The following is a 24,634-nucleotide window of genomic DNA, read 5'->3' as shown; positions in this document are numbered from 1 at the left end:
TTACACAAACAATTCTTTTCGTCTGTTCTCTTCTCCTTTAACATTTTGTGTGTGAAAGTCTGCACAGCGTGAAAATGACTCAAAATGTCATCAGATTTTCCACACAAGTCAGAAAACCCAATCAAATAAACCAAACAGAAATATTATATTTGTGTTTTTGTCCATTCTGTGAGGCGCAAAAGTAAGTGCACCTCTAGGATTATATGTTAATTTCGAGGCCAAATCTTCAAGATCTGATCTGATCACAACACGTTTTTTGGTAGTGTATGATGGCACGGACAAAGAGCTTTCTGAGCATCGCCCGAAATAGAGCTGAGGTTGCTCATCAGGCTGGAAAGGTTTACAAAACTACCTCTAAGCAACTAAATGCCTCTCTCTCACACACATTGGCGTAAGGTTAATGTTCATGAATCCCACAACAGGAGAACTCATGAATCAGAGTATGTGCTCTCCAAGAAGAACATTTCTCTCATGAATCAGTGCATTGTGTATGTTTTTCCACCAGATGGCAACAAATCCCCACATTCTGGGCTAGTCTTTGCAGTTAAATCATCCCCCCACTGATAAAAGCAAACAATGGAAAGAAAATTATTGTTATTATTATTATTATTATTATTATTAGTAGTAGTAGTAGTATTTTTAAATATAGACGTAAATCTGATCCTGTCCTGTATATTCCGGCAGGTGGCGGTAAAAACGAAAGGAGGAAGAAAAGGAGGAAGCAGTCGCTGCCTGGAGGGAAATAAACGAAGAAGAGCAGCAGGCGCCAGGAAAGGTAAGAAAAGTCTCGTCTTAAGTCTCTATCTAAACGTAATGTCTTCTGGTTTGTCTGTAAAAAAAAAAAAAAAAAAAGTACTTTTATTTAATCGTGTGGTTGTATTACTACTACTGTTTTTACAATAAATGCTAAGAGAATAGTAGGAATACGTTTATCTTGTTATAAGATGGCAGAGAGAGTCTGTGAAGGGTACAGCAACAGATGATGCACTGCAGGTGCACTGCAGAAAAACTAAAACTGCAAAAGTTCAGATACAGCCAGCCTTTGTGGCTCTGTAATTATAAGACAAACGTTTAGTTGTCTTTGTGAAACCAAGCATAAACTTACTTTAAAGTTGCTAAAATCCTGAACATACATACATGCTCGTTTTTCAGGTTAATATTATGTAAGTATGCACCATCTTAACACCATTAACTTTGAACAAACTTTCAGTCAGTTGTTGCGGACTACTGATGAACGCCAGTAGGTCTGTGCTTAGACGGACGGGGGTGTATTATTTATAACCACTTATACATTGTCCCTGTCCAGAGCTGCAAGGCAGACCTCTCTCAAATAGTGTGTCAGCATCACAGTCAAGATCCTATGTAGTGTGCTTTCTATAATTCGTTTATTAACTAGAAGTCTCAGGATCATCTCTACGTCCTTGTTAGTTACAAAGAACTGCTTTAAGAAAACGTTTCAGTTGTGAAGGAGTATTGTAAGTATTATGCAGTTGTATTACAAGGTAATTAAATTACATGTTGGGTATAACAACTTTCAGTAGAGGTGGGCAATCTAGGAAACCTGTGTGTGTTATTGATTCAAATGTTAAAGGGGACATAGCATGCAATTCTCACTTTTGGAGCTTTTTCTACATTTAGGTGTGTGGCATGTCTGCCAGCTCAGAAAAGCTGATAAATGCGTCAGTCAGCGAGCCGTTTCCAATTTGGCTCATTTGTGACATAGATCGTTTGTTCAGACCATAAGACCCGCCCCTGAGCGCTGTCGCTACACCGCTTCAGACCGCCCCCCTCCTTACCGTGTACCCAGGTAGCTACGACGCTAGCAAAGCCACGTTTAGTTTCAGCAAGAATCGGTCCTGGCGTGTAAGCTGCTCTGTGCACGGCTGTAAAGGCTCACAGGCATCTTAACACCAACTTCCAGCCTCAGGAGAAACAGAGCAAAGAGGCTGGATTTGATTTTTCAGGGAAATGTCCCAGAGAGAGTAAAACACTTCTCCCAGACTGTTTTAACATCCGGGGTCCGTACGACACTGGACTTGGATCCAAGTTGTGCTACAAGGTTGGAGCTGAGTCGTCAGTCTGTCGAACATATGTAAGTATCACTCAAAATCATTCTGCTTTTGTGTTTCTTTTGGTTAACTCTAGCGAGATTAAGAGCTTTTATGGGTCAAACATATCTAAAAGAGTGAGAGGAACATTTGAAAATAGACTGTAGTTAGTAGTTTTTAGTAATAGTTGGTTGCTGAAATTTTGATCCAGTCTGTAAAAATCTTTTGTACCTCTATTACAGTATATTTACTCGTATATCATTTTCTTCTCTTTATTCTATTTCATATCTAGCTTGTATTTTACAGCTGTAACATAAACATAAATGACAACACTACTGCAGCTATTGTTGTTATTACTTATATTATAAATATTAATTATGGCTGCCCTTATTTTTTTTTAGGGAAGCACGTCTGAAGAAGTTTCCACCAAAGTCTCTACCTGGCACAACCTGATGAAAACACTGGACATCCAGTAGGGGTCCCAGGTGGGGAGAATGCACACCAAAGTCAGTGACAGCCGATCCAACCAACTGTGAGTTTTACAAGCTTTTATTTAAAATTTAAAACAAACCGTGGAAAGACAGACATTGCATCCACAAGCATTCCTTATTCATCGCTACACTGGAGGGCAGCACCACCCAGGAAGGCCCAAAACCAGCGTACTAAGCTTCTATAACGGCTCAGACAAATACACATAATATATTTTTTAACAGAATGTTAGTTATTATAACTTTTACATACTTTTACATATCTTTTTTTTGTATTTATTTGCCATTTCTCTGTAGACAATCCGTTGTGCTGTGCATGGTGTTGTATAGAATAACTGTTTAAAGAGCTCTGTGCTGCACAAATATATTTTTTAACAGAATGTTAGTTATTCTAACTTTTACATAGTTTTTTGTATTATTTGCTATTTCTCTGTAGGCAATCATGGTGTGCATGCTATAGAATAACTGTTTGAAGAGCTCTGTGCCGCAACTGTGAAATTTCCCAGCTTGGGATTAATAAAGCATCTATCCATCCATCCATCTATTCATCTATCTATCTATCTATTTAGTAAAGCGATCTCTCAGATAATAAAAGTTTGTACAAACAGTTTTGTATGTGCCTGTCATGTTACATTAAATGCCACATGATGTTACCGTAAAAACTGATGACTCAAATGCATCAACTAATATATCAACTAATAATATCCTACATCAATTTACGTCTCTATGTCCCTTAGACACAAAGGCCCATAATCTGTCCTATAGATGTTTAATACATTCTGTAGGGAGGACACATTTAAGCTCTCAGATTCCAGGTCAGGATGATCTACAAGACAATCTGGTAGATTTGTAGCTAGTCTCATATTAACCTTGAAAAGCGTATATTCTCTGGTTCAATTGGCGTTTTGGCACAGTTGCCACAAGACACCTGTGGCGGATGATTTTAGTGACAACACTGCAGATGCACTTGGTAATTTAGACGTGGGTTGCAGGATTCAAATGATAAATGGTGGTAAACATACATTAAAATGAATTCAGAGGTGTCTTTCAGTGGGTTCCTGCTACACCCATTACCTGCTCCCAGATTACACTATTAGCCGTGGGATAATGTCAGTGCTACAGTAAACGTTTAGCTAAACTAAACTAAAACTTAAACTCAAACATTACATTAATTTCATCCTCGAGTTAGCCACTGTTCGCTACCTGGCGGGTTAACAAACGGCGGCTCAAACTAGCGTTAAGTTCACCAAACATTCAGAAACGTCTTGTTCAAGCCTTTATTGCCGAACTTCTTCGAGGGTCTCCTGTTTCTTTTGGTGCAACTCGGGTGCAAATAGACGGACTGATGCGGCTTCAGAGCGCTGCGCTGTCGTGCTCTACCGGTACGCTGAACGGTTACCATGGCAACACTACCAACGTACGTCCCACTTTCATAGGTAGTGTTGCACGGTCGTGTGTGGGCGTGTCTTCTCTAGGAGAGGGGCGGGGTTACGAGAACTCATTCGCTCGCTGTGAAAAAGGGTTGTTTTTGACCTGGTGATTAGGAGCCTGTTTAAGACAACCATTGATCATTTTTAACCAAAGCATGTAACAGAGATTTCATCAAGTCGTGAAAGAAACATATCAACTTGTCGAAAATAACATGCTATGTCCCATTTAAAAATATATATATATTATAATAAAATACTAATCAGCTGTCTTTTAACATGTGCCATAATCCCTGTTCTGATAATAAGTCATAGATACCAACTAAGCACGTACATGGAGTCTACTTACTACTAGTAACTGGACTAATCTATGTGCAAAGAAACTGAACTGCAAACTTTTAAATATGTGTTTTGTCAAATGTTTGTCCTTTTATCTGCGCTTGCATTAAAGTAGTTTGTCACTATTATTTAATTCAGGAGCTGATTTAAGTGGCGTTCAGTCATGGCTGAGGAGTCGGCAGCAGAAACCCAGCTTCTCAGAAGCCACAAGACAAAGCTGATAGACATTCTAAGTGCAGACGCCGACTATGTGCTGCAGCATGCAGACGCTCGCTCTTTGCTCTCCTCTCACGGCTACCAGCGGGTGAAATCTTGCCGTGTTTCCAGTGAGAAGGTGACAGAGCTTTTGGATCACATCATACAAAGAGGTCCTGAAGCGGCACGAGGGATGCTGGAGCTTTTGAAAGAGCAGGACCTGCAAGAAACATTTCCAATGCTCTGCTTTGTTAAGGATCTGCAAATCAACCCACAGCCTTCAGGTAGAACACATTTTTTGTTCAATATTTTCATTATTAAATACTGTTCAATTTCTATGTTATTTATAATTATATATTTTTTTTTGCAAGGAAACAAAGAACATTCCACAAAGAGGAAAGAAGCTTCTGAATTACAAGATCCAATTCCAGCCAAAACCATCTGTAACAGGGGTGAGCCGCATTACACTGAAATGTATTATTCCACTTAAAACTCTACAAGATCTTCACCTATTTTATGTGCATCCCTCTCATTGGGCAGGCTCCGGCTTAGTGGAGGAGAAGCAGCTAATGTCAGTGGCTCGTACCATCGGCAGATCTTGGAAGGAGATTGGCATAATGGCTCTGGACATCCCCATTGTGAAGCTGGAACAGTTTGAAGAGGACCATTCCCTCCACGTGCAGCGAGTCTTTGCCATGTTGCGTTACTGGCGTACCAAACAGAGAGAAAAAGCCACCGCTGCTGAACTGCACGCCCTCCTCAGTAAGGACGACTGGGCACTGCCACCTGAGAGCATCGACTTTCTGTTGGAGACTCACTGATGCCTTCGATGTTGGATACCTACTGAAACTGAAACGCCATATGAGGAATTTATTTCACTGGGACTTAGTGTTTCTCGTCATAAAGACTGTTATTTAAATGTTATTTTAAAAGGGAGCCTTTGTTCTTTGGTTTCTGTAGTGATATTTTTTATTTTGCTTTCCCTCAAGGAGAAAGTAATAGTAAATGTAATGACATTAGGGCATGAGAGTTAAATCATATTTATCTCTCGTTATGTTTTGCTCAATTCTTTGGTCAACTTTTAAAAAAAATGTTTGGTTTGTGGGTTTTTCTCAAAACTTGCAAATGATTACAAGTTGAAAATGTTCATGTTTTATACTTATCTACATATTTAGGTCAGTTAGGTTAAAAAAAAAAAACCTTACATGATGGTCTGTTTTAAGTTATCCTGTAAGTGACAATCAAGGTAGCATTGTCATGGTAATAATAGTAAACATGCAGTGTCCGACTTGCACTGAACAAACTTTTACACTCGAGGTGCTGGCTTTAAGATTTTTTTTTTTAAATCTGTAATTTACACTCACAATTTCATCAAATACCTTTGTACTTAAGCGTACTCTTGAATGCTTTAATAAAATGAACAATGCAGTGTTTTATTCATGTTTAATTCATTTGTGTTTTCCATAATAGAACTCATAAATCAGAAGTTATGGTCTCTCCCATTCCCTTTCTCCGTCTTAGACATCATTAATTAACTTTCAGTCAGGGGCAAAGGTTGACTCCTTCCCACTCCTGCCGTATACTTTATATTTTACTGTTGCTTTGTAGCCATTTTCTGCAGACTGCCTCTCAGAGCACTGTAATAAAGCAGCAGAGATTCACCAGCTTTTTAATATGTGAGTACGGCATACACGCTTCAGTTCACTTCCTTAAAGTATTGTAACTGTTACTCTATCTGTGTTACTGTTATAATACAGCAGATAGGAGCGTTATGGAATCCGCTAATCTCCGCGATCTGAACGAGCCTCTTATTGACCATGCAGAGGGACAACAGTTCTTGAGTGAAGCCTTCAAAATTATTGTGGAGGAGGTGCTCTGCAAAGGCACAGATGTCACACAGAAGGTCTCGGATCAAGCACCAAAATAACAAATCGGTCTGATTACAGTGAGCTGTTCTGCTTGTAAAACTCATAATCCACATATTCTCCCTGAGCAGGTTTGTGAGTGGAAAGAGCCCGGCGAGCTGGCTCAACTGCTGGATCTGGAGCTAAGAGAGACCGGAGAGCCACAACAGAAGATTCTTCAGAGAGTAAGAGATGTCGCCAAGTACAGCGTTAAGACAAGTAAGAGTGCCAGAAACAAACAAAGACAGTAGAACACACTGAATCTCATTTGCTCTAGATGATGTATTTTCTTCCCTTTTTTAAATTTATTTTTTACATTTCAGGTCACCCACGTTTTTTTAATCAGCAGTATGGCGGGGTGGACTATCATGCCTTGGCTGGACGATTTCTCACTGAGACTCTTAACACGAATCTGTAAGAAACACCAAGCTAAATAAAACTAAACAGCGTGGCTTAATTAAAACTATGATCAAAGCTGAAGTAAAACTATAAAACAATAAACTAGATTTTGTGACCGTGTCAAGCGGTGATTGAAAGAGTATATAGATATGTTACTCAAGTACAAAGTACTATAGAAAATATAAATGAAACATAAGTCTATCAAAACTCAACACCATAACAAATATTTGTTATCTAGATTGGTATTTTATTATTTTCGTTCATAGAGCATTACTAGTTTTCTTAATATGTCGTGTTGTTGGATTATTATAATTGATACATAAACCTTTAATTACTATAGGTGCCAAATAAAGTAATGAAGCAAAAGTAAAAAGTAGAAACATATTAAAACACTCAAGTAAACTATGAGTACCTCCAAGTTATGCTTAAGTACACTGCTGTACATTGTACAGAGTAAATATGCACTAATGTTTTTTCTCTGCTACTGGGGCTAAGCAGGTGTCTATTCAGCTCTCTGGTTATTTTTGTATACTATAGGCTGATATAAAATGTGTAATGTAAGTATGTAAAGAAGTCAAACATATTTATTCCTTGAGTAGCTTTCTAGATCAGATGACACAAGTTGATTCATAATAAATTGTTAAAGGAAAATAAGGTAAATGTGTTGCAGTTTGTTTGAATTACAACCTGGGAAATGACATTTTATGTGTCAACTGCAGCTTCACCTATGAAGTGGCTCCTGTCTTTGTGCTGATGGAGACTGAGGTCCTGAGAGGCCTGCGTCAGCTGGTGGGCTGGTCAGAAGGTGATGGCCTTTTCTGCCCCGGTGGATCGACCTCTAACATGTACGCCATGAACCTCGCTCGCTACCGACTCTTCCCGGAAGTCAAAACTCAGGGGCTGTGGGGTCTGCCCCGGCTAACCATCTTCACATCTCCACAGGTCAGGACAGGCGTTAAAGCACTGCGTGATTACGCTGTTGAGTGGAATGAAACTCTGTCCGAGGGTTTCGGTGGAGACACACATGACTGAAATATGCATCCTCATGTTTTTGTTTTTTTCCAGAGCCATTACTCTGTGAAGAAAGGGGCTGCATTTCTCGGTATTGGAACAGACAATGTCATCTTGGTGAAAGTGGACAATGGGTAAAATCTGTATACTCTGAGAGCCAAGACCATTGATTAATAAACTTTCATATAACTAATCATATAATTGAAGATCTTTTAGTTTAGACTGTTGGACGTAAAGCACTATTTGAAAATGCCACCATGGTGTCTGAGAACAAAAGAAATTATTCTGTAATGAAATGCTTTTTACTGACAGACACGTTCATTAAGGCTCCCAGGCTTCAATAGAATCAAAATGAAACCTTGTTCTTTTATTCCTAACTCTTTCTCATCCTCTTCAGAGGCCGTATGATTCCAGAGGACCTGGATAGAAATATTGAGCTGTCGAAATCTCAGGTAAATGTTGAGTAAGTACGCACAGACACCAGTCAAGCATAACATTAAAACCACTGACAGGAGAAGTAGATAACATTGACCATCTTGTGACAATGCAATGTTCCGCTGGGAAACGTTTGGACCTGGCTTTTGTGTGGATGTTACTTAGACATGTACCACCCACCTAGACCAGACCGGACAGGATGCAGCCTGACACAGGCACACACACAAAAACGGTTTAGGAACAACTCAAAAAAACAGCACAACGTGTTGACCTGGCCTCTAAATTCCCTAGATCCCAAATTGATCAAATACCTGTGGGATACACTGGATCCACAGAGACCCATAGGACCCAAAGGCCCCCACTAACAACATTGTGTTGCCATACACCACAGGGCACCCTCAGAAGGCCCATGTCCATACTCTGATGAGTCTGTTGAACTGTTTTGGAGGCACAAGGAAGACCTACACAATACTAGGTCATAATGTTATGCCTGATCATGGTATATCAAATGCAGCATGTAGTGGATGGAATCTATTTTGGTATTAGCAATGATCATCCACAAACTTGGCACATTTTGTTCATCCAGTAAACCAGAAAGCACAGAACAGAAGGAAGCCGCGCTCACTTTCCATCTGTTTCTGTCAGGGTGCAGTTCCTTTCCTTGTAAGCTGCACATCAGGGACCACGGTGCAGGGTGCTTTTGACCCGCTGGATCAAATAGCTGATGTTTGTGACAAACACAAGCTCTGGATGCACGTTGACGTGAGTCCTCCTGTGGAATAGACTGCATGTTGACAAGCAGTGATTTTGTGAAGCTTGTCCTATACTTTTGTCTGTTTTGTCATCTGGTTTCTAGGCTGCTTGGGGAGGAAGTGTGCTCTTTTCCAAACAACACAGGCATCTGATGAAAGGAGTTGACAGGTATTAATATGCATGTCACACAGATTCATTTTGTGTTGTAAAGACGTCAGCACTCAGCCTGTGCCTGTATGTTTCTGTGCATAACAAGAGCTAATTCAGTAGCCTGGAATCCACACAAGATGCTGGTGGCCGGCCTGCAGTGTTCTGTCTTGCTGCTAAAGGACACCACGGTCTGGCTTCACAGTTTAATTTTCTGGCTTCAAAATGAAAATCGTAATGTCTTTAACTGTATAAATTGACAATCCTCTGCTGCTCCCCAGAACATGTTGAAGCAGTGCCACAGCGCCAACGCCACATACCTCTTCCAACAAGACAAATTCTACGATGTGAATCTGGACATTGGAGATAAGTCTGTGCAGTGCAGCCGCAAGGTGGATTGTCTGAAGCTGTGGCTGATGTGGAAAGCTGTTGGCTCCACTGGCTTGGCTGAGCGTGTAGACAAAGGTTTTGTCCATGCAAGGTAAATAAGGCCTGCAGCTGTAGCTCACGACAAGACTAAAGTCAGCTTGTCTCAGTCTTAGGTGGCATAATTTTGAAGCATTGTTTTTTTAATGAAGGCATGTCAGATTAATTGGATCCTTGACAGTGATTTGGTTGTTTTTATATTGATTTAAAAAAGAACTTAAATATAAAAGAAACAAATCCAAATTTCTTATTTTATTAACAGCCTTTTATAGGATCTGTCCCAGACCAACAGGATGTGTGCACTTAACTCTTGCAGGTATCTGGTGGATCAAATGAAGAAAAGAGATGGGTTCCATCTTGTGTGTGTGGTAAGTTTAGTCGAAAGTCTAAAGCATGAAGCGTACATTTATATGTTTTTTTCCTGCGGATTTTTGGTTCTTACATGTTTGTGTTTGGTTTAATGGACAGCCAGAGTTTGTGAATGTTTGCTTCTGGTTCATACCACCAAGTCTGAGAGGAAAAGAAGGAAGTGCAGATTACCAGGACAGACTGGCAAAAGTAAGTATCTGCTTTACAGTACGTCAGTGAACTTCATGCTGTTGCACACACATACACATGCTTGTTAAAACACAGACAATACAGTCTTCTGAATCTTATTTCTGTGTTTTGTTTTTCATCAAAAGGTAGCTCCACTCATCAAGGAGTGCATGGTGAAACAAGGCACCATGATGGTGGGCTATCAACCACTGGGAGACATGGTCAACTTTTTCCGGGTGATAGCATTCTCTCCCGTGGTTTCCCGGAAAGACCTGGACTTCTTCCTCGATGAGATTGAAAGACTGGGGAAGGATTTGTGATCAAGATCATAGTTTCTCAGATGTAAACACTGTGCACATCTGGAATTTATGTTATGTAGGTTATGTGCAAAGGCTGTAATGTAACACTCACTTTTATTAAACCTCATTGTACCAGAGATGTAGATGTTAGATTCAAACAAATATCACAGCATATCATGGTATATAAATAAAATGACCTTGTTTTTTGATCAATATAAAATTACTTTGGTCTTTTTGATGACTTATAAAGCAAGCAATGTTTTGGGTCTTTTGGTGTATCCAACATGTGCCAGGGCTGGTCATTGTTTCCTGTCCACACAGCAACTCAAAGTGTGAAATTTGTCTTTCCACACATAGTGTTTACATGAATGCAACAAAAGCTCAGTTGTGATGGGTCAATACTACTTGGATTACGAATGGAAACCAATAAGATTATGGTACCAAACTCCTGTCCCTTTAGTACCTTTTGTTCTGCATTTTCATTTGCAGATTTCAGTTTATAAAGGTTAGCTTTTTTTCCCATGCAGTAATCCATGCAGATACTTTATGTACCTCTCATTTTCTTCCATAACTCTAAGGCTGTAACTGGTGATTGTTTTCATTAATCTTGAGTGAACAATTTTCAGTGTCCAAGGTGTTTTATCTGATCAACAATCGAGGATCCCCCAAAATATTAAGTTAACTTTACTTAACAATCAAAAATCATTTTCGCATAATTCAGAAACAACATTTTTATGTATTTTTGATTGATCATTCATTGCAGCAGCTTCTCCATAACTCTCACATCCATGCAGTCACCAATACTACCTCACAATTATGGCCGAAAATGTGGGTCAGCCCGCTTCGGTCACGTGTCTGCACGTATGACCAATCAGAACTCTCCCCGGGGAGCACTTCCGGTGGTGTTTCCTGTCAGTGTTTGTAAACTGAGAGAAAAATTGGAAGTGCGACAAGAAATATAAATCTTCTGGGCCCTGAAAAACGAAAGGTAAGCTTTCGGGTTGGCAGTGCATTTCACCCGCGGCTCTTTAAATGTTATGTAACGTGTTACTTGTGTGTTTCTGGCGGCTGTAGCCGGTCAGGGAGGTGTTATTTTGAGGTCGGCGCCGAGCCCGCACGCCCTGCCCGCCTGCTTTGCCTGCCTGGCTGTTGTTGTGTTGTCCGGGGCGGGGGGTGGGGGTTCAGTCGTCCAAGAGTTGTCCCAAAACCCAACTCCTGGCTAGCTGGCTTCTGTTTTCTGTTTCAGCGGACCCTCCCGGCATGCTTCACATTTTTAAATCCTTATCTAAATACACCAAACGGTCTTTTTAGTGGCACACAGCTCCTCCGATAACGTTTTTGGGAATTTTCTCATTTCCAACAAAACGATGTTGGGATACGTGGCTAGCTACCTTTAGCTCACCCGGGTCTTGTTTGTTTTTGCAAAATCTTAAACCCACATGCTTAAAAATGACCTAATTTTTTTAATTTTTTTTAGCCAACATGTTTTTTTCTGTATTATAAGGTTAAATGCATGGCCTGTTTGTATTAGATATATCTCGTGGAACAGCCCACCATAATAGTTTACTCATAACACTACAATAACAATGCTGCTTCATGTGCCACAATCTATGTTGGGCCTTTGGAGACTTATTCCTGACTGGAACATAAATATTTTGCTTTCTTGTTAACTATAAGGGTCCCATCTAGCCTCTGAGATGAGCTGAATACCTCAGCTGTTTTCCTGCCACTGCCATAACACTAACATGCAACTGTTGTAGCCTGTTGTAGTGTCTGGTTTGATTTAGATGATGGTGCTCTCATGATCACAACAATACCCAAGTTTCAGATGGTGCGTATGCAGTTCTTCTGAGAGATCAACACGTCAGCCTCTTGTATCTGTTCTGAGTGAATTACCTCAGGTTAGGTTCTGATTTCTGAACTTCCCCATCTGATCACCGGCGGTGACGGAAAAGGGGCAATGCATTTGCATGATGATGTGTATGTAAATCATTATAAATGTTTCTGAAAAACCCAGAATAAAACACAAATGTTTCGGCGACTGGACGTGATGGCACCACATTTTCACTTTACTGTGCTTTTATTTAAGTTTAAATTTAAACCCATTAACTCCAAGGAGAAAAGTCTGTAACGTAATACAGTGTTAGGTCATGATCATGCAGTGCTTTGGAACTACATCACTGATTAATGGGACAACCACATTTCATTTCATCTGCGTTAGTACAATATTTCTGCACAGAAAGATCCAACTCACCGATAGTGACTTGTGACTTTCTCTGGTTTGTGCTATAAAATGAAAAATGGACTGGGTAAAAAAACATCATGACGTCCTTTGATGTAGGTTTGTTATGTTATTATTTTAGAGCAAAATGTGGATTAAATTAATTTAAAGATTATTGCATGTTATTGCTTTGTTTCACAGGCCAGTGTTACACAGGTTCACACAACAAACTGTCACCTAATGTATGAACCGTCTGCTTGATCAATGTATTGTACATACCTTAATGTGTTTTATTTTTAAAAGTTGTTTTCCGTTTTTCACCAACTTTCCCTCTATCTATTGTTTTTCTTTTATTATTTTTTTTGTCAGCCGTGTAAACCTGAGGCATGCACCAAACCATTGGGGCTTTCTATACGTATCGGTGCTGGACAAAAAAGTCAATATATACTGATGATGATTTATAAAAATCCAAACAGATTGGCGTGTAGCTCCCGCACCAGATACCAGCTTGTAAAAATGTTAGCCTTATGATGTCGTGCCTCTACTTTCAGGCTGTGACCCCTGATGATTTGGGAGGGTGTGGTCTCTTCTGTCACCCCTCATCCTGAGTGAAGCCCCCCTCTCTCCCCCCCAAACACACACGCATTCAAACCACGGCGATGACACACCATTCCAACAATTCTGTTCGAGACCATATGAAATGGGTCAGTGGCAGTCTCCTCATCTCCAGAATCACCGTCATGGATTCAGTGTCTGCATTTATATGTCACTCCCAGTACTCAACCACATCTCCCCCTACTGTCTCCTTGTCTCTGCAAGGAGCCCTGTGACACGCTCTTTCTGCTCTGACATGCTGTTTGTGTTGCCAGGCTGGGTTGCTGGGCTGTGAGGCGGTGCTGTCCAGCATGGCCCTGATGCAGGCCAACAACATCCCAGGCCAGAAGAAGATGATGTCTCCCTTGGGTCAGGGGCACAGAGCCAGTCCCGAGAGCCACCAGACCCACTCGCAGCACAGCCACCATGGCCACCAAGTTCATCATGGACAACCCCACCACAGCCACATGGGCCATCCTTCAGCCGGAAGCTGTCCACCCCTGGTGAGGAAGAAATGTTGGAGACGGTTCTGTGCTCAACACAGGAGCTTCTTTGTTTATTCTACACGGAGAAAATAGGATAGGAGTTCAGAAAGGTTCAGAAAGTGAGCTAAAGCTTTTTGTGCCCTTCAGAATTTTCTACATTTCTACATAAAAATGACTCAAAACATCCACAGATTTTCACACACGTCCTGACAGTAGACGAAGGGAACTCAATCGAACAAATACAACTGAAATATTTACGTTTATTTATGTAAAACATTTTCTTTGCTTGTATAATTCAGAATATATTGGTCCATCAATGATGGCAATCCCCCTTTTTGTAATTTTAATACAATATAAACATAGATTAACACTAAATTAATATTTCAAGTTCTAGTTCATGACCTCAAGAGGAGTTATAGTTACTGAAAAATACATAAAAGCCTACATAAACCTGAACTTGTCTTCTAGGTCAGTATATGCTTGGGACTTGTATGCTAGCATGCACCACAAGCTAGCTGCCTCAGTCGTCAGCTAGTCTGTGCATCTGTGCAAAGCACTTTACCAAATGATATCTATCTTTTCCTTCCTCCTAAAGCTAATCCGAAAAGACGGGGATTACCACTCATCAAGGATGATTGATGGAAAGGACATGCAGGCAAACCAGAATATGCAACCCAAGAAGAAACACAAAAAGTCGGCGTCATCCAACAAAATTAAAGAGGAGGTAAGGATTGTTTGAAAACTCTTACTTTTAAAATGAACAGGCCATACTGTCGCTGAGTTCGGTTTCCTCTAATTATGCTCATGTTTAAAGCATTTACCGCCTCCACTTGATATGGATGACGATAGCTCCTTGAAAGTCCAGAAGAACTTCATCTGTGATCACTGCTATGGAGCTTTTCGGAGCAGCTACCACCTCAAGCGACACATACTTACACACACAGGTGAGCCCTCACTGCTCGCAAAATCTCTGATTTTAAGTATTGAATTGGATCCATAGTATCATTTTTCTTATTGTTTTCTATTTGTGAATATTGTCTGTATAACTTAACAGTTTTCTCAGAGATTGTACTAAAAACAACTGGTGAAATACAACGCGAGTCCTGAAAAATGCAGATTAAAAAGAGCAGTGGTTGTTCACAGGGGAAAAGCCATTTGCTTGTGATGCGTGCGATATGCGGTTCATTCAGCGTTACCACCTGGACAGACACAAGAGGGTGCACAGCGGGGAAAAGCCGTACCAGTGTGACCGCTGCCATCAGGTGAGTCATACACTTTACATGTACTGCTCAGTGTTTCATATCTAAATGTCTGCTATCTTTACTCAAGCACACGCCTTTCTTTGCATTGCTTCAGAACTTCTCACGGACAGACAGGCTGCTGAGACACAGACGACTGTGTACGGTTGGAATAAGCAAAGAGGAAAGCCAGTACTCCCAGGATGCATCTGCCCATGCAGCTTCCTGGAGCCCCCTACAGCCTTCCAACAACCGTCTGACTGTCTGACCCTCAGCTTCACATAGAGACCCACCACCAGCTTGCAGCTCAGTAACGCGACACACTGGAGTTGTGATCTATAAACAGCCTCGGCCGAACAACCAAACTTTAGTTTTGCTCTCGCCAGCTCATCCGTAGAGCTTGATAGTGGACTTTGGTTCTTTCTTTTTCAAACCTACTGTTACATTCATAACACAGACAGAAGTGAGTCAAAGATCATCGAGAAGAGGTCACGTTTTTTTTGGCAATAACGGAAATAACATCAACTTTTTTCCAAAAGGTTTCAGATTTTTTCGCTATTGCTGCCCAGAGTATTTTTTGGTGAGCAGGACCTTTTGACCTGCAACTGTCCCAGGATGTTACTAAATACAGACATTTCACTAAAGGACTCTCAAAACCTTGCAACATTTTAGTGTTACAGTCCTATTTGTTTCATATTTTTTATGCTGCTAACCATGAACCACAGCTGACAAAGCAAAAGTCAACACAGTCTTGTGTGTGTGTGTGTGCTGTATCAAGGAAGTAATAGCAACCTCTTGGTTTAAACGTGAAGGGGGCTTATTACAAAGCAAATTGCACGCAATTCATGAAAGTCATTCAGTTTTACTTAACGAGCAAGGTTGCCTTTTTTTCCAACACTCAAGTCTTAAATGGATGTAAAATATTTTCATACCTGCTCTTCTTCGTACAGCAGTAAAAGTAGAACAACTACAGGTGCATCCCTATTGGGCATGTGCCAAACTGGCTGAAAAAACACTAAACATTTAAAACAATTTTGAAATTGATTAAGTAGGTTTCATACTCACAGTTCCGCCTTGTTTTAAACTGGTTTAGTCCTAAGTAGTACGTCACATTATTAATTCAATAGAAGGCTGACAGATTTTTTAGGAGGCAAAAAGAAGACTTCTGTGCATTGGAGAAGGACAAGCGGAGCAGAAGTTTCAAAAATAGTCACACACGTGAGAAATATGTTTATTCTTTTGGCATTTTGGTATTAGATCTGGCAGTCAATCACGCACCCAATTGTTACAAATTTCAGATTCATAGATAGCTTCGTAGATTCACATGCCAAATAATAAAAACTATTTGCTGAAGGTCTAGTACTGAAATGTTGCATTAATATGTTTGTTCTGGAGCTTACACGGTGCGGCTTTTTGCCGTCAGGTTGGTTAAATGCTTGACATGTACTGTTCAGTCATGTACTGTAGGATGCTACATATCTAAGTGTCTTTACTGAAGCACACGCATTTCTTTGCATTGGTCCAGAATTCACTGACAGACTGACAGGCTGCAGCTTTTGTAGGAGCACAGGATTTTGGAAATCCTTGAACAGTTGGCTTTTTTTTTTTATGATGACGTAGGAATCATCCATTAGGTTTATGTTTTCTCTCTCTCTTTTCTCATTTTATCTTGTTTTCTGTCCTGTTCAGCGAACGTAGATTCTGAATTCAGAAGGTATTTTGGTAAGCGAGATTTGGTCAGCATGGTAACTGAAATCCTGAGAATTTGATTAAAATATTGTCCAAAATGATTCGTATGAGGCTATTTGTGGGCTGCTGGATCAAAACCAGCTGTAGGTGTAGATTTATTTCCAGTAAAGTTATAGTTTTATACGTCGCTCATGACCCAGATCAGTTCAAGCTGTTTAAAGTATAAAGTCATTCACAGATTTCTGTCTTTGTCTGACTGAATGTGATCAGCATACAGCGCCGCAGTGGCATTTCAGCTCCAGTTAACGTTGAGCATCTTCAGAGAAGATGAATTCTTGTACTTCCTGGAAACAAAGTTCTCACGGTCCTTTTTATACAATGACAACCGGCAGCAGAAAAGTCAGGCCTGTGTACGGATAAATCCGTCAGTAAACACTGGACTGAAGATGTTAGTTCAGCTGTTTTTTGTTTTGTTTTTTTTTGTTTTTTAACATTTAGGCTAAAATGTTTTATAGTAGACAGGTAGTGCTGTTGCTGTCAGACTTTTAGACTGTGTGAGACGAGTTTGGGGCCCTTCCCCGACTGTGTATGAAGTTAATATATATTTAAATTGTATTAGAGGTAGAAGATAGTATGGAACATAAACTCCACAAGCAAAATTTGAATCCGTAGACTGATAATTCTTATGACGACTGAAATGACTATGGTGAATCACTGTTCATCTTGCTGTTAGGAGAAAACATACAAGCTGCCACTCTTTACTTTGCCCTTTAGTATGGCAGCCACAATTATTTAGGATACTGTTGTTTTTTTATTTGCATGTTCTTATCTGAGGATCTTGTATAGATTTTGTCTTGGTATCATTTTATTTTTTTTTTAATGTGAGCCCCAACAGTTTTGTCATTTCAGTAGTGGCTTCAGTTCTGACTCAAATCACACTGTATTGAACGGCGTTTAAGGGCCCCAAGCCAGAATAAAAGTGTTTCTTTTTAAACAGTGCATTTGTTCATACAGTCTTCAGCAAGAGTCCCTTAAGTGATTTTTTTAAGGGTGTTCAGTCTGTATATTCTGGAAAGTGTGCAACATGAAATAACTACAGTACAAATCATCATACACTGTATTTCAGAAAGTAATGCAGCAGTTGTGTCAGCAGGTGGCAGTCATGACCACATGAGGGTCAATTTTCTCTAGAGCTAAGAAGTAGAAATAAAAAAAAAAACCATGTTTTTAAATGGTTACACTGTGCTCTGTGTCAAAATCATAAGGAATTAATCTGAAACGTGTACCTCCTCATCCAACTGATTGCTTTGTTGTGTGAAGCAAAACCAACCAAACATTTATGATAAATTATTAATTATTTTTATTTCTGCCAAAACGCATTTCCAACACTAATTTGTCACCGAGTAGTTTTTTGCAAAGCCTTGACATCAAGAAGGAAGTGTGTGTGTGTGTGTGTTTGCTTGATAATGGAGAAACGCATCATGTAAAACCAAGTGCTCTGTCATTTTCAGGAACCTTTTCAGTAATCGTTCAAGCCTAGAAAAGAGATGATCAATACGTCTTTTGTGATATCTTTATGTCTTAGAACACTAGATTAAAACAACGATATTTGATAAGTTTGCAAATCCAATATTATTTTAAAATTTGGTAAAAAAAACAAAACAAAACGGACCAATGTAAAACACACATCAGCCAAAATAACGACTTCTTTAAAATGCTTCTGTTAAGACATATTATTGACAAAGTGGACAATCAAACAGACATATGTGTGGCCATAGCTTCAGACAGAAGTGAAGAATTTCTTCGAGTACATTGCCGAGTAATTCTGACTGTGTGGGTATTGCCACATCAGTCGTACGTTAGGAAGTACAGATCATACCCTTTGGCACCTTCCTCTTTGCTATTGACCAGTTCTTTAATTACAGCATTAGAATAGGCAGGATGAGATCAGCCCGAAGGCTGCTGGGAGTGTGCGCTTTCCCCCATGGGAGACATCCCCTCCCTCTGCAGCCTGATTTACAGCACCCACAGGCCCCCGGCACTTAACAATGGACCTCCTTAAGTGAGGTGGATGGGGAGGAGATCAGAGAGGGGGAGATAACACTCCATCTTCATGCACAAAGTGCTGAAATCATCTAGGTTCGAAATCATCTCTGCGAGACAGACTGATCATGGAGTCAGTCCAGAGGTAAAGTGTGGGAGTGCTGCCTCGTCCTCAGTCTGGCTCACTCCGTCAGGGGGGGAGAGCTCTCGGTAAGACTGATGGCGGCTCTCTACGTGCTGTCAGAGGGTTACAAAAAATAGATTCTCCAAACAGAAATTTCCCCCAACAACCAGTAAATCTCAGCTGACCACGCACACCGTGGCTCTGTCAACACGAGGGTGGTTCAGAGGTTTACAAAAACAAGTGTTCAGCAGCTGAAACGTTCTGTCTCCTACAAATGTTTGGTTGCCCCCTGATCAAACACATCACAGGCCCACTGCGGATGATTGAAACCCTCCCAACAATAGCTCCTGCTATCTCCTTCTCCCCGAGGTGTGGGAGAGCCTTTTCATCTCAGGCTTTGATTAATAAAGGAATCGCTGGTTGGTTGAAAGCAACGATCTGCCCCCTCCGAACATCCATCATGTCTGCGACAGCCCACCTCTCTGTGTTAATTAGCAGTGATATTTAAGCTGTCTGAGGTGTTCCATGGCCGTCAGCGCGGCGGTGGTGCTGCCGCTGTTGCTCATCATTAAAATTTCAATTCCTCTGGCCGGGTTACTCCCATTTTCCTCGACAGCTCAGTGAACACGTCCTTAAACGTTTCACGCGGAAGGACAGACCCAAGTGCTGGCTGTGGAAATGTAAAGAATGACTTAAAAGTAAAAAATGTAACTAATTATTTGTGAGCGTGGCTCTGTTGGTGCACTTTTTCATGCGTTTCAATCTTAAGCCAACCTTATCAGCGCGAATGTAAAAACATCAATTTGACTTATTACACTTGCTCGATTATGATTTGATATTACATGAAGGAATTTGCAATAAATCCAAAGTTCTCGTCAAACAATGAGGGGAGAAAATGTGAACGTATGACTTATTAATGATAACCAAATATTGTAATATTCTCTAATACTAGGGGCTATTATTCAGGAATAAATTATTTATGTTCCTAAATCCAACCCAAAAGGCATCTTAACACAATGAGAGAGCGGATGTCGAAAATGAGAGAGTTGCGTGAGACTGGAGGACAGCCAGGTTAAACGGCAGCCATTTTACAGCAACACGAGAGGGACAAAATGGCCACCAAAGTGAGCACAACGTCGGCCCATTAACAACTTTACATTGGTGTGATATAGTTATTTTCCACAGGATACCAGATTATGACTGCAGCTGAAGCTAGTCGAAGTATGGAAGTCAGAGAGTGGTGGTCTGCCAGCCACCTGCCTCCCAAAACGTCTCTGATGGGAACGGTCCGTCTTGTCTTGCTTCAAATTGTCCCATATTCAGATGTCTGCCTCTACCTTTCTAATTAGTGCAACTCAGCATGATTAATTAGCCGCTGCATATCATTCCCAGTACTCAAAATAAAAGCACAGAGGAGGAGAGGAGCGAAAGCTGTCACCCATCCGATGGGTAACAAGGGAAAAGGCTGCGTTCGGCCTACTTGCGTTGTGATACTTTCAGATGATGAAAATTCATACGTCTTTTTATTTTAAGCTGAATATCGTATAAGAGCTTCAGTTTGTCGTTCTTGGTCAGGTGCATCCGGCTTACCAGGACACTTGACAAGAACAGAGCTACTGTCAGTGTTATCGATAACACCTGTGCTTTTCCTGCTATGACATTGTGCAGTATCACACGGGACTACACATGAGCCGAAAGACACATGTGAAAGCACAGAGAGGCTGCAGATTTTTAAAGAATAGTTTAACTTTATCAAAACAAAAGCATTCTGCAGCTTATTAAAAAAAAAAATAGTAATGTGTCATGGTTACAGCGCTGGCTAAGGGTCTGCAGAATGCAAACCCATTCACAAAGAACACATTCAGTTGTGCAGGACCTGCACACGGAGGTTGATCTCTGAAATCTGAGTCAGTAACTGAAATGGCAACATGCCAAGACTAATGCTTAATTTACCTCATAATTAACTAGTTGTATTACTGCAGATACAGGATATTCAACTGTTGAATTGGTTATTACAGAGTACATAATACATAATAGTGTTACATTAACCTGGGCCTAGTGCCATGTATAAATGTACCTTGTTATTGTGCATTCAGTACCAAGCTATTCAAATAATACACTGTTTTGTATGTTTTTATTTTAAACATGTGTAAGGTACAGTGAGTAGATAGATAGATAGATAGATAGATAGATAGATAGATAGATAGATAGATACCCGTTATCTTGCATCTCTTGAGGAGTTTTTTGGTCAAGTTACAAACGATCCATTATATAACACTATACTATAATAATATAGTGGCCTCAGTGGTTGGCTGTTGTGGATAGGAGCTGCAGTGTTTTAGCAAGGAATATGTTGCAAAAATTATCGTACAAGGATTCTTAGGTGAAGTAAATGGGCCATTCTTTTCAAATAATACTGCAGCATGAGTCCTTGTGTTGGACAACTTGGTCAACTGGGGACTGAAAAGGCTCTCGGTCAATCACAGGGGACCTGACAGAGCCAGCATGGAACATGCGGCCTTGTGATTGGCACAGCAGCAGTCGGGGCGGGTCCTCCTCTTTGTGTGCAGGAGTCTTCGAGGGACGGGTCCAGGCTTGTCTCGTGCTGTCAGTGAACCGGTTCCCTTGAGAGAGCCCCTGTGTGTCGCTGAATATGTGCATTTCTGACTGAAAGATAACATCTTCTGTCTCCATTTATCCATTCACTACAATAAGCTGGATTCATATCAATGTGTATTTAAGTACATTTGAATTTGAAGGAAAAGAAATATAAGAAAAATATAAAAAAATAGTTTAATCAACCAGAAATTTCACATCCCTCTGCAGTTCCTCAGCAGACTCCTCTAGGGGTCACGGACCCCCTGTTGAAGACCTCTGCTCTAGCACAACCAGCATGCTGCAGTATTGTCACTTATCCTTTGAAGTATCTCAGCATCTGCTTGATGGAATAGCACATCATTTGGTTCAGATTTCCAACGGATGATCCCTCGATGGTTCCTCCGACGCTGCCTTGAGACATTTCTGGTTTTGAGTGAAATGCCTCAACAACTGCTTGATGGATCACCATGAAACGTGGTACAGATGTTCATGTCTCCTCCATATTGAATTATGACAACTTTCGTGATCCCCTGACATTGTGAGTATGTTGCTGTCAATTAGTTTAACATTTAGCTCAAAGCATTTAGCTCATCTTTTCTAGTTTGAGATCAACACAACACAGTTTCCTTCACTGTTACGTTCCCTGTCTGTGCTGTGGAGCTGCTGGATGCTTACTGTATTATTGGAGGACATATTTATCTGGGGAGCCATGACCTTTATTTTCCATAAACCAGAAACACAGGTGAAAATAAAAGTCCAATATGTGTTTTCAGAATATCGACTTTCAGCAGAATTCGTTCCATGACCTCAAAACTTTAAATTAGGTAAAATAACCCCTCATAAGTATGTAATTGTTCTGGTCATGTTGGAAGAACAACAAAGACTAAAAGACCACAAATAACATGATTCTACGGAAATGGTTAACTCTATACAGGTATTATTTCTCTCAACCCCTTTCTAATGCACCGCCAAACAATCAATCACCCCTGTGAGTTCAGAGGGATCATGTCTGTTTAAGCTATAAAACCTGTTTTCTTTCTCTTACATGGCACATTGTCAGAGGGCATGCTGTGTAACCCCAAGTTATCAAGTTCAGGAGAAGGTCTTTTATGAAATTATGCAATCCCACTTGACAAGGCAAGTCCAGGGCTTCCCTCGGCCTCCTTATTTTCCAACGATTTTCCACTCGAGCAGACGACCTCAAGTGTGAAGTGAGAGAGTAAAGAGGGGGATTTGATTTCCAAGGGAAACGGTGCATGCGTTGTCGAGGGGTTGACGGAGAGGGCAGGGGCAACCTTGCTATTTACCCTTAAGAGATTTCCGTGGGTCAAGGCTGTTACAGGGCCACATTCTGCCTCTTCTTGATCTTGTCAGCCAAGACTGTCAGGCTGATGAAGAGATAGGCCGCGGATAGATGATGGCGTTGCACGAACGCTGGGGCCGCACTGAGCAGACATAGTAGTCAGCAAAGTGACTTTGGCAGTGTGCTGCTGATGATCAGCTTTGCCATATAGTGATTTACTCCACCATTTGGGTTCTTCTGACCCCAGAGTCAACCTAAAACCTGGTGCGGAATGAGAAAACAGATCAGACAAATGCGCAGTCAGGGGTTTAATGCTCTTTGCAGCATAATCTGATCACTCTCTTTGGCATTAACGTGTTTTTGGGAACTATTCATAGCATTTTAAGATAGAGCTGCTTCTTCTTCTTTTTTTTTTTTGTAAATCCTATTCCACATTTCTCTGTTCTTCCTCTGTGCTCACGGGAAGGTCTCTTCTGCTCTCATGATGTAAGGACTATTATACTATCCAGTGCCACCTCCCTTCAGGGATAAGATTTTTACGATTGCAACCTGACACCGTTTCTGTGTCCTATAAGCGACAGAGCTGTAACTCACTTCAAAGGCAGGAGGCATCAAATCACAGTGCGCCCGTAAATTAACCTGTCAGGTTTTGGCCAATGAGAAGGCGGCCTTAAATCTCCGCTGTCACTCTGGCGGCCAATGGAAAGACGATGGCAGTAAATCTGTCGGGGCTGGTCTGTTAACGGTGTTGTGGTGTGGTTGGGGAATCCACGGGGAGGGAGGGAGGGAGGAAAGTGAGAAAGAGGGGATGACAGAGGGAGGAGGGAACAAACTGGGGGTTTAGAGGTATGCCACAGAAAATGCTTTTCTTTACATTCTTTGGCCCCAGCAGCAATATACACACATGCTGTAGTAAAACAGTGGAGGGCGGGTAGTGGATTTTTTTATTTTTTTCCTCCAAGCAAAACTAAATAAAAGAAAGAAAAGGGGAAACAGATTGTGTGTTTGCCTGATGGATGCAGTGGGAGCTGAATAACACCAGCAGAAACACTCATAAAGCTTTACGGCCAGCACGGCCTGCGTCTGATGTTGACTGTCTACAGTGAAAATGACGGATGGCCCTTGTTTAGTGCTCTTTTGCATCCTCGCTGCTCAAAAAGCTCCGTGTTGACTGTTTGATAACAGCGGTAACCCAGTAACCTCTGACATTCATGACACAGCACCATGAGTAGCATGCCCCCAGGATCGCGCCCTGCCCGGGGGGGTGGGGGAGCCGCTGCAGGAGGGGTAGGCCAGAATCCATTTGAGCCCATCCACTAGCCAGATGTGCCCCAGTTGTGCACCTTCGGAGGTTGATGGAACTGCCCCCGAAGCACCGCAAACCTCAACAGCTGCGCTTCAGGATTTTGCTTTGCCATGCAGCCAAGGAGAAAAGCAGCACAATCCCGCTGCATCTAACCACCGTCAGAGTATTTTCACATCCGGAGAGCTTCAACTATCACTCTTCTAAAGCATGCTTTCACCAAAGAGTAATGCACTGCCCTGGCGCGAGAGAACTGTGGGGAAAACAGGAGAGGGGAAAACACATCAGGTAGAATATTTCCTCGATTAACAATGCCCTTGGTGGTGCACTTTCATTATCCTATCAAAGTTGAACATTTTCATGTAATAAATCTAAAAGGCGTCATAAAATAACTGGTCCTTCGACAGCTATGCTACTCCATCCCGAAAAAAGAAAAAAAGCTTTCCCTTAACAAATCCCGCAATTTTTTTCACCAACCTGTAACGACGTCCAATAAACCAGACACGTTTGCGGTGACATTTTTATTTTACGTCAACAAAAAAAATTAAACATTAGCATCAGAATTTACCGTCATCTTATGTCATTACTATGAAAACTTATTTTTTTTTTTTTTTTTTTTTTCCTTCAG

At 41.0% G+C, this 24,634-nt stretch overlaps 3 protein-coding genes across 5 annotated transcripts; all 3 read left to right on the top strand.

Moving 5' to 3' along the window:
• The first annotated feature begins 751 nt into the window (after positions 1-751).
• Positions 752-5,933, top strand: LOC311494906 (uncharacterized protein). Of its 2 annotated transcripts, XM_084554174.1 has the most exons (5): positions 845-2,092; positions 2,450-2,580; positions 4,441-4,781; positions 4,869-4,949; positions 5,038-5,933. In XM_084554174.1, the coding sequence occupies exons 3-5, from the start codon at positions 4,466-4,468 to the stop codon at positions 5,316-5,318; spliced, it is 678 nt and encodes a 225-aa protein (XP_084410300.1). In that variant the 5' UTR covers positions 845-2,092; positions 2,450-2,580; positions 4,441-4,465; the 3' UTR covers positions 5,319-5,933. The 2 variants fall into 2 exon arrangements, with proteins under 2 accessions (XP_084410301.1, XP_084410300.1); XM_084554175.1 differs by lacking the exons at positions 845-2,092; positions 2,450-2,580 and adding an exon at positions 752-775.
• Positions 5,934-6,257: 324 nt separating this feature from the next.
• On the top strand, positions 6,258-10,594 carry csad (cysteine sulfinic acid decarboxylase). The gene is made up of 13 exons (XM_084554176.1): positions 6,258-6,400; positions 6,494-6,620; positions 6,725-6,815; positions 7,520-7,742; positions 7,866-7,945; positions 8,209-8,263; positions 8,892-9,008; positions 9,103-9,167; positions 9,256-9,337; positions 9,428-9,627; positions 9,889-9,940; positions 10,041-10,134; positions 10,260-10,594. The coding sequence occupies exons 1-13, from the start codon at positions 6,269-6,271 to the stop codon at positions 10,427-10,429; spliced, it is 1,488 nt and encodes a 495-aa protein (XP_084410302.1). The 5' UTR covers positions 6,258-6,268; the 3' UTR covers positions 10,430-10,594.
• Positions 10,595-11,190: 596 nt separating this feature from the next.
• Positions 11,191-18,105, top strand: znf740b (zinc finger protein 740b). 2 transcript variants are annotated; one of them, XM_084553550.1, is made up of 7 exons: positions 11,191-11,396; positions 13,181-13,333; positions 13,499-13,726; positions 14,304-14,432; positions 14,523-14,652; positions 14,852-14,970; positions 15,065-18,105. In XM_084553550.1, exons 2-7 carry the CDS (start codon positions 13,289-13,291, stop codon positions 15,212-15,214), a joined length of 801 nt encoding a protein of 266 aa, XP_084409676.1. In that variant the 5' UTR covers positions 11,191-11,396; positions 13,181-13,288; the 3' UTR covers positions 15,215-18,105. The 2 variants fall into 2 exon arrangements, with proteins under 2 accessions (XP_084409676.1, XP_084409677.1); XM_084553551.1 differs by lacking the exon at positions 13,181-13,333.
• Positions 18,106-24,634: the final 6,529 nt, after the last annotated feature.

This window comes from Chelon labrosus (genome assembly GCF_963514085.1).
Source record: "Chelon labrosus genome assembly, chromosome: 10".
NCBI classification, from domain to species: Eukaryota; Metazoa; Chordata; class Actinopteri; order Mugiliformes; family Mugilidae; genus Chelon; species Chelon labrosus.
The sequence above is the reverse complement of the archived record's forward strand: the minus strand, read 5'-3'. Positions and strand labels throughout refer to the sequence as shown.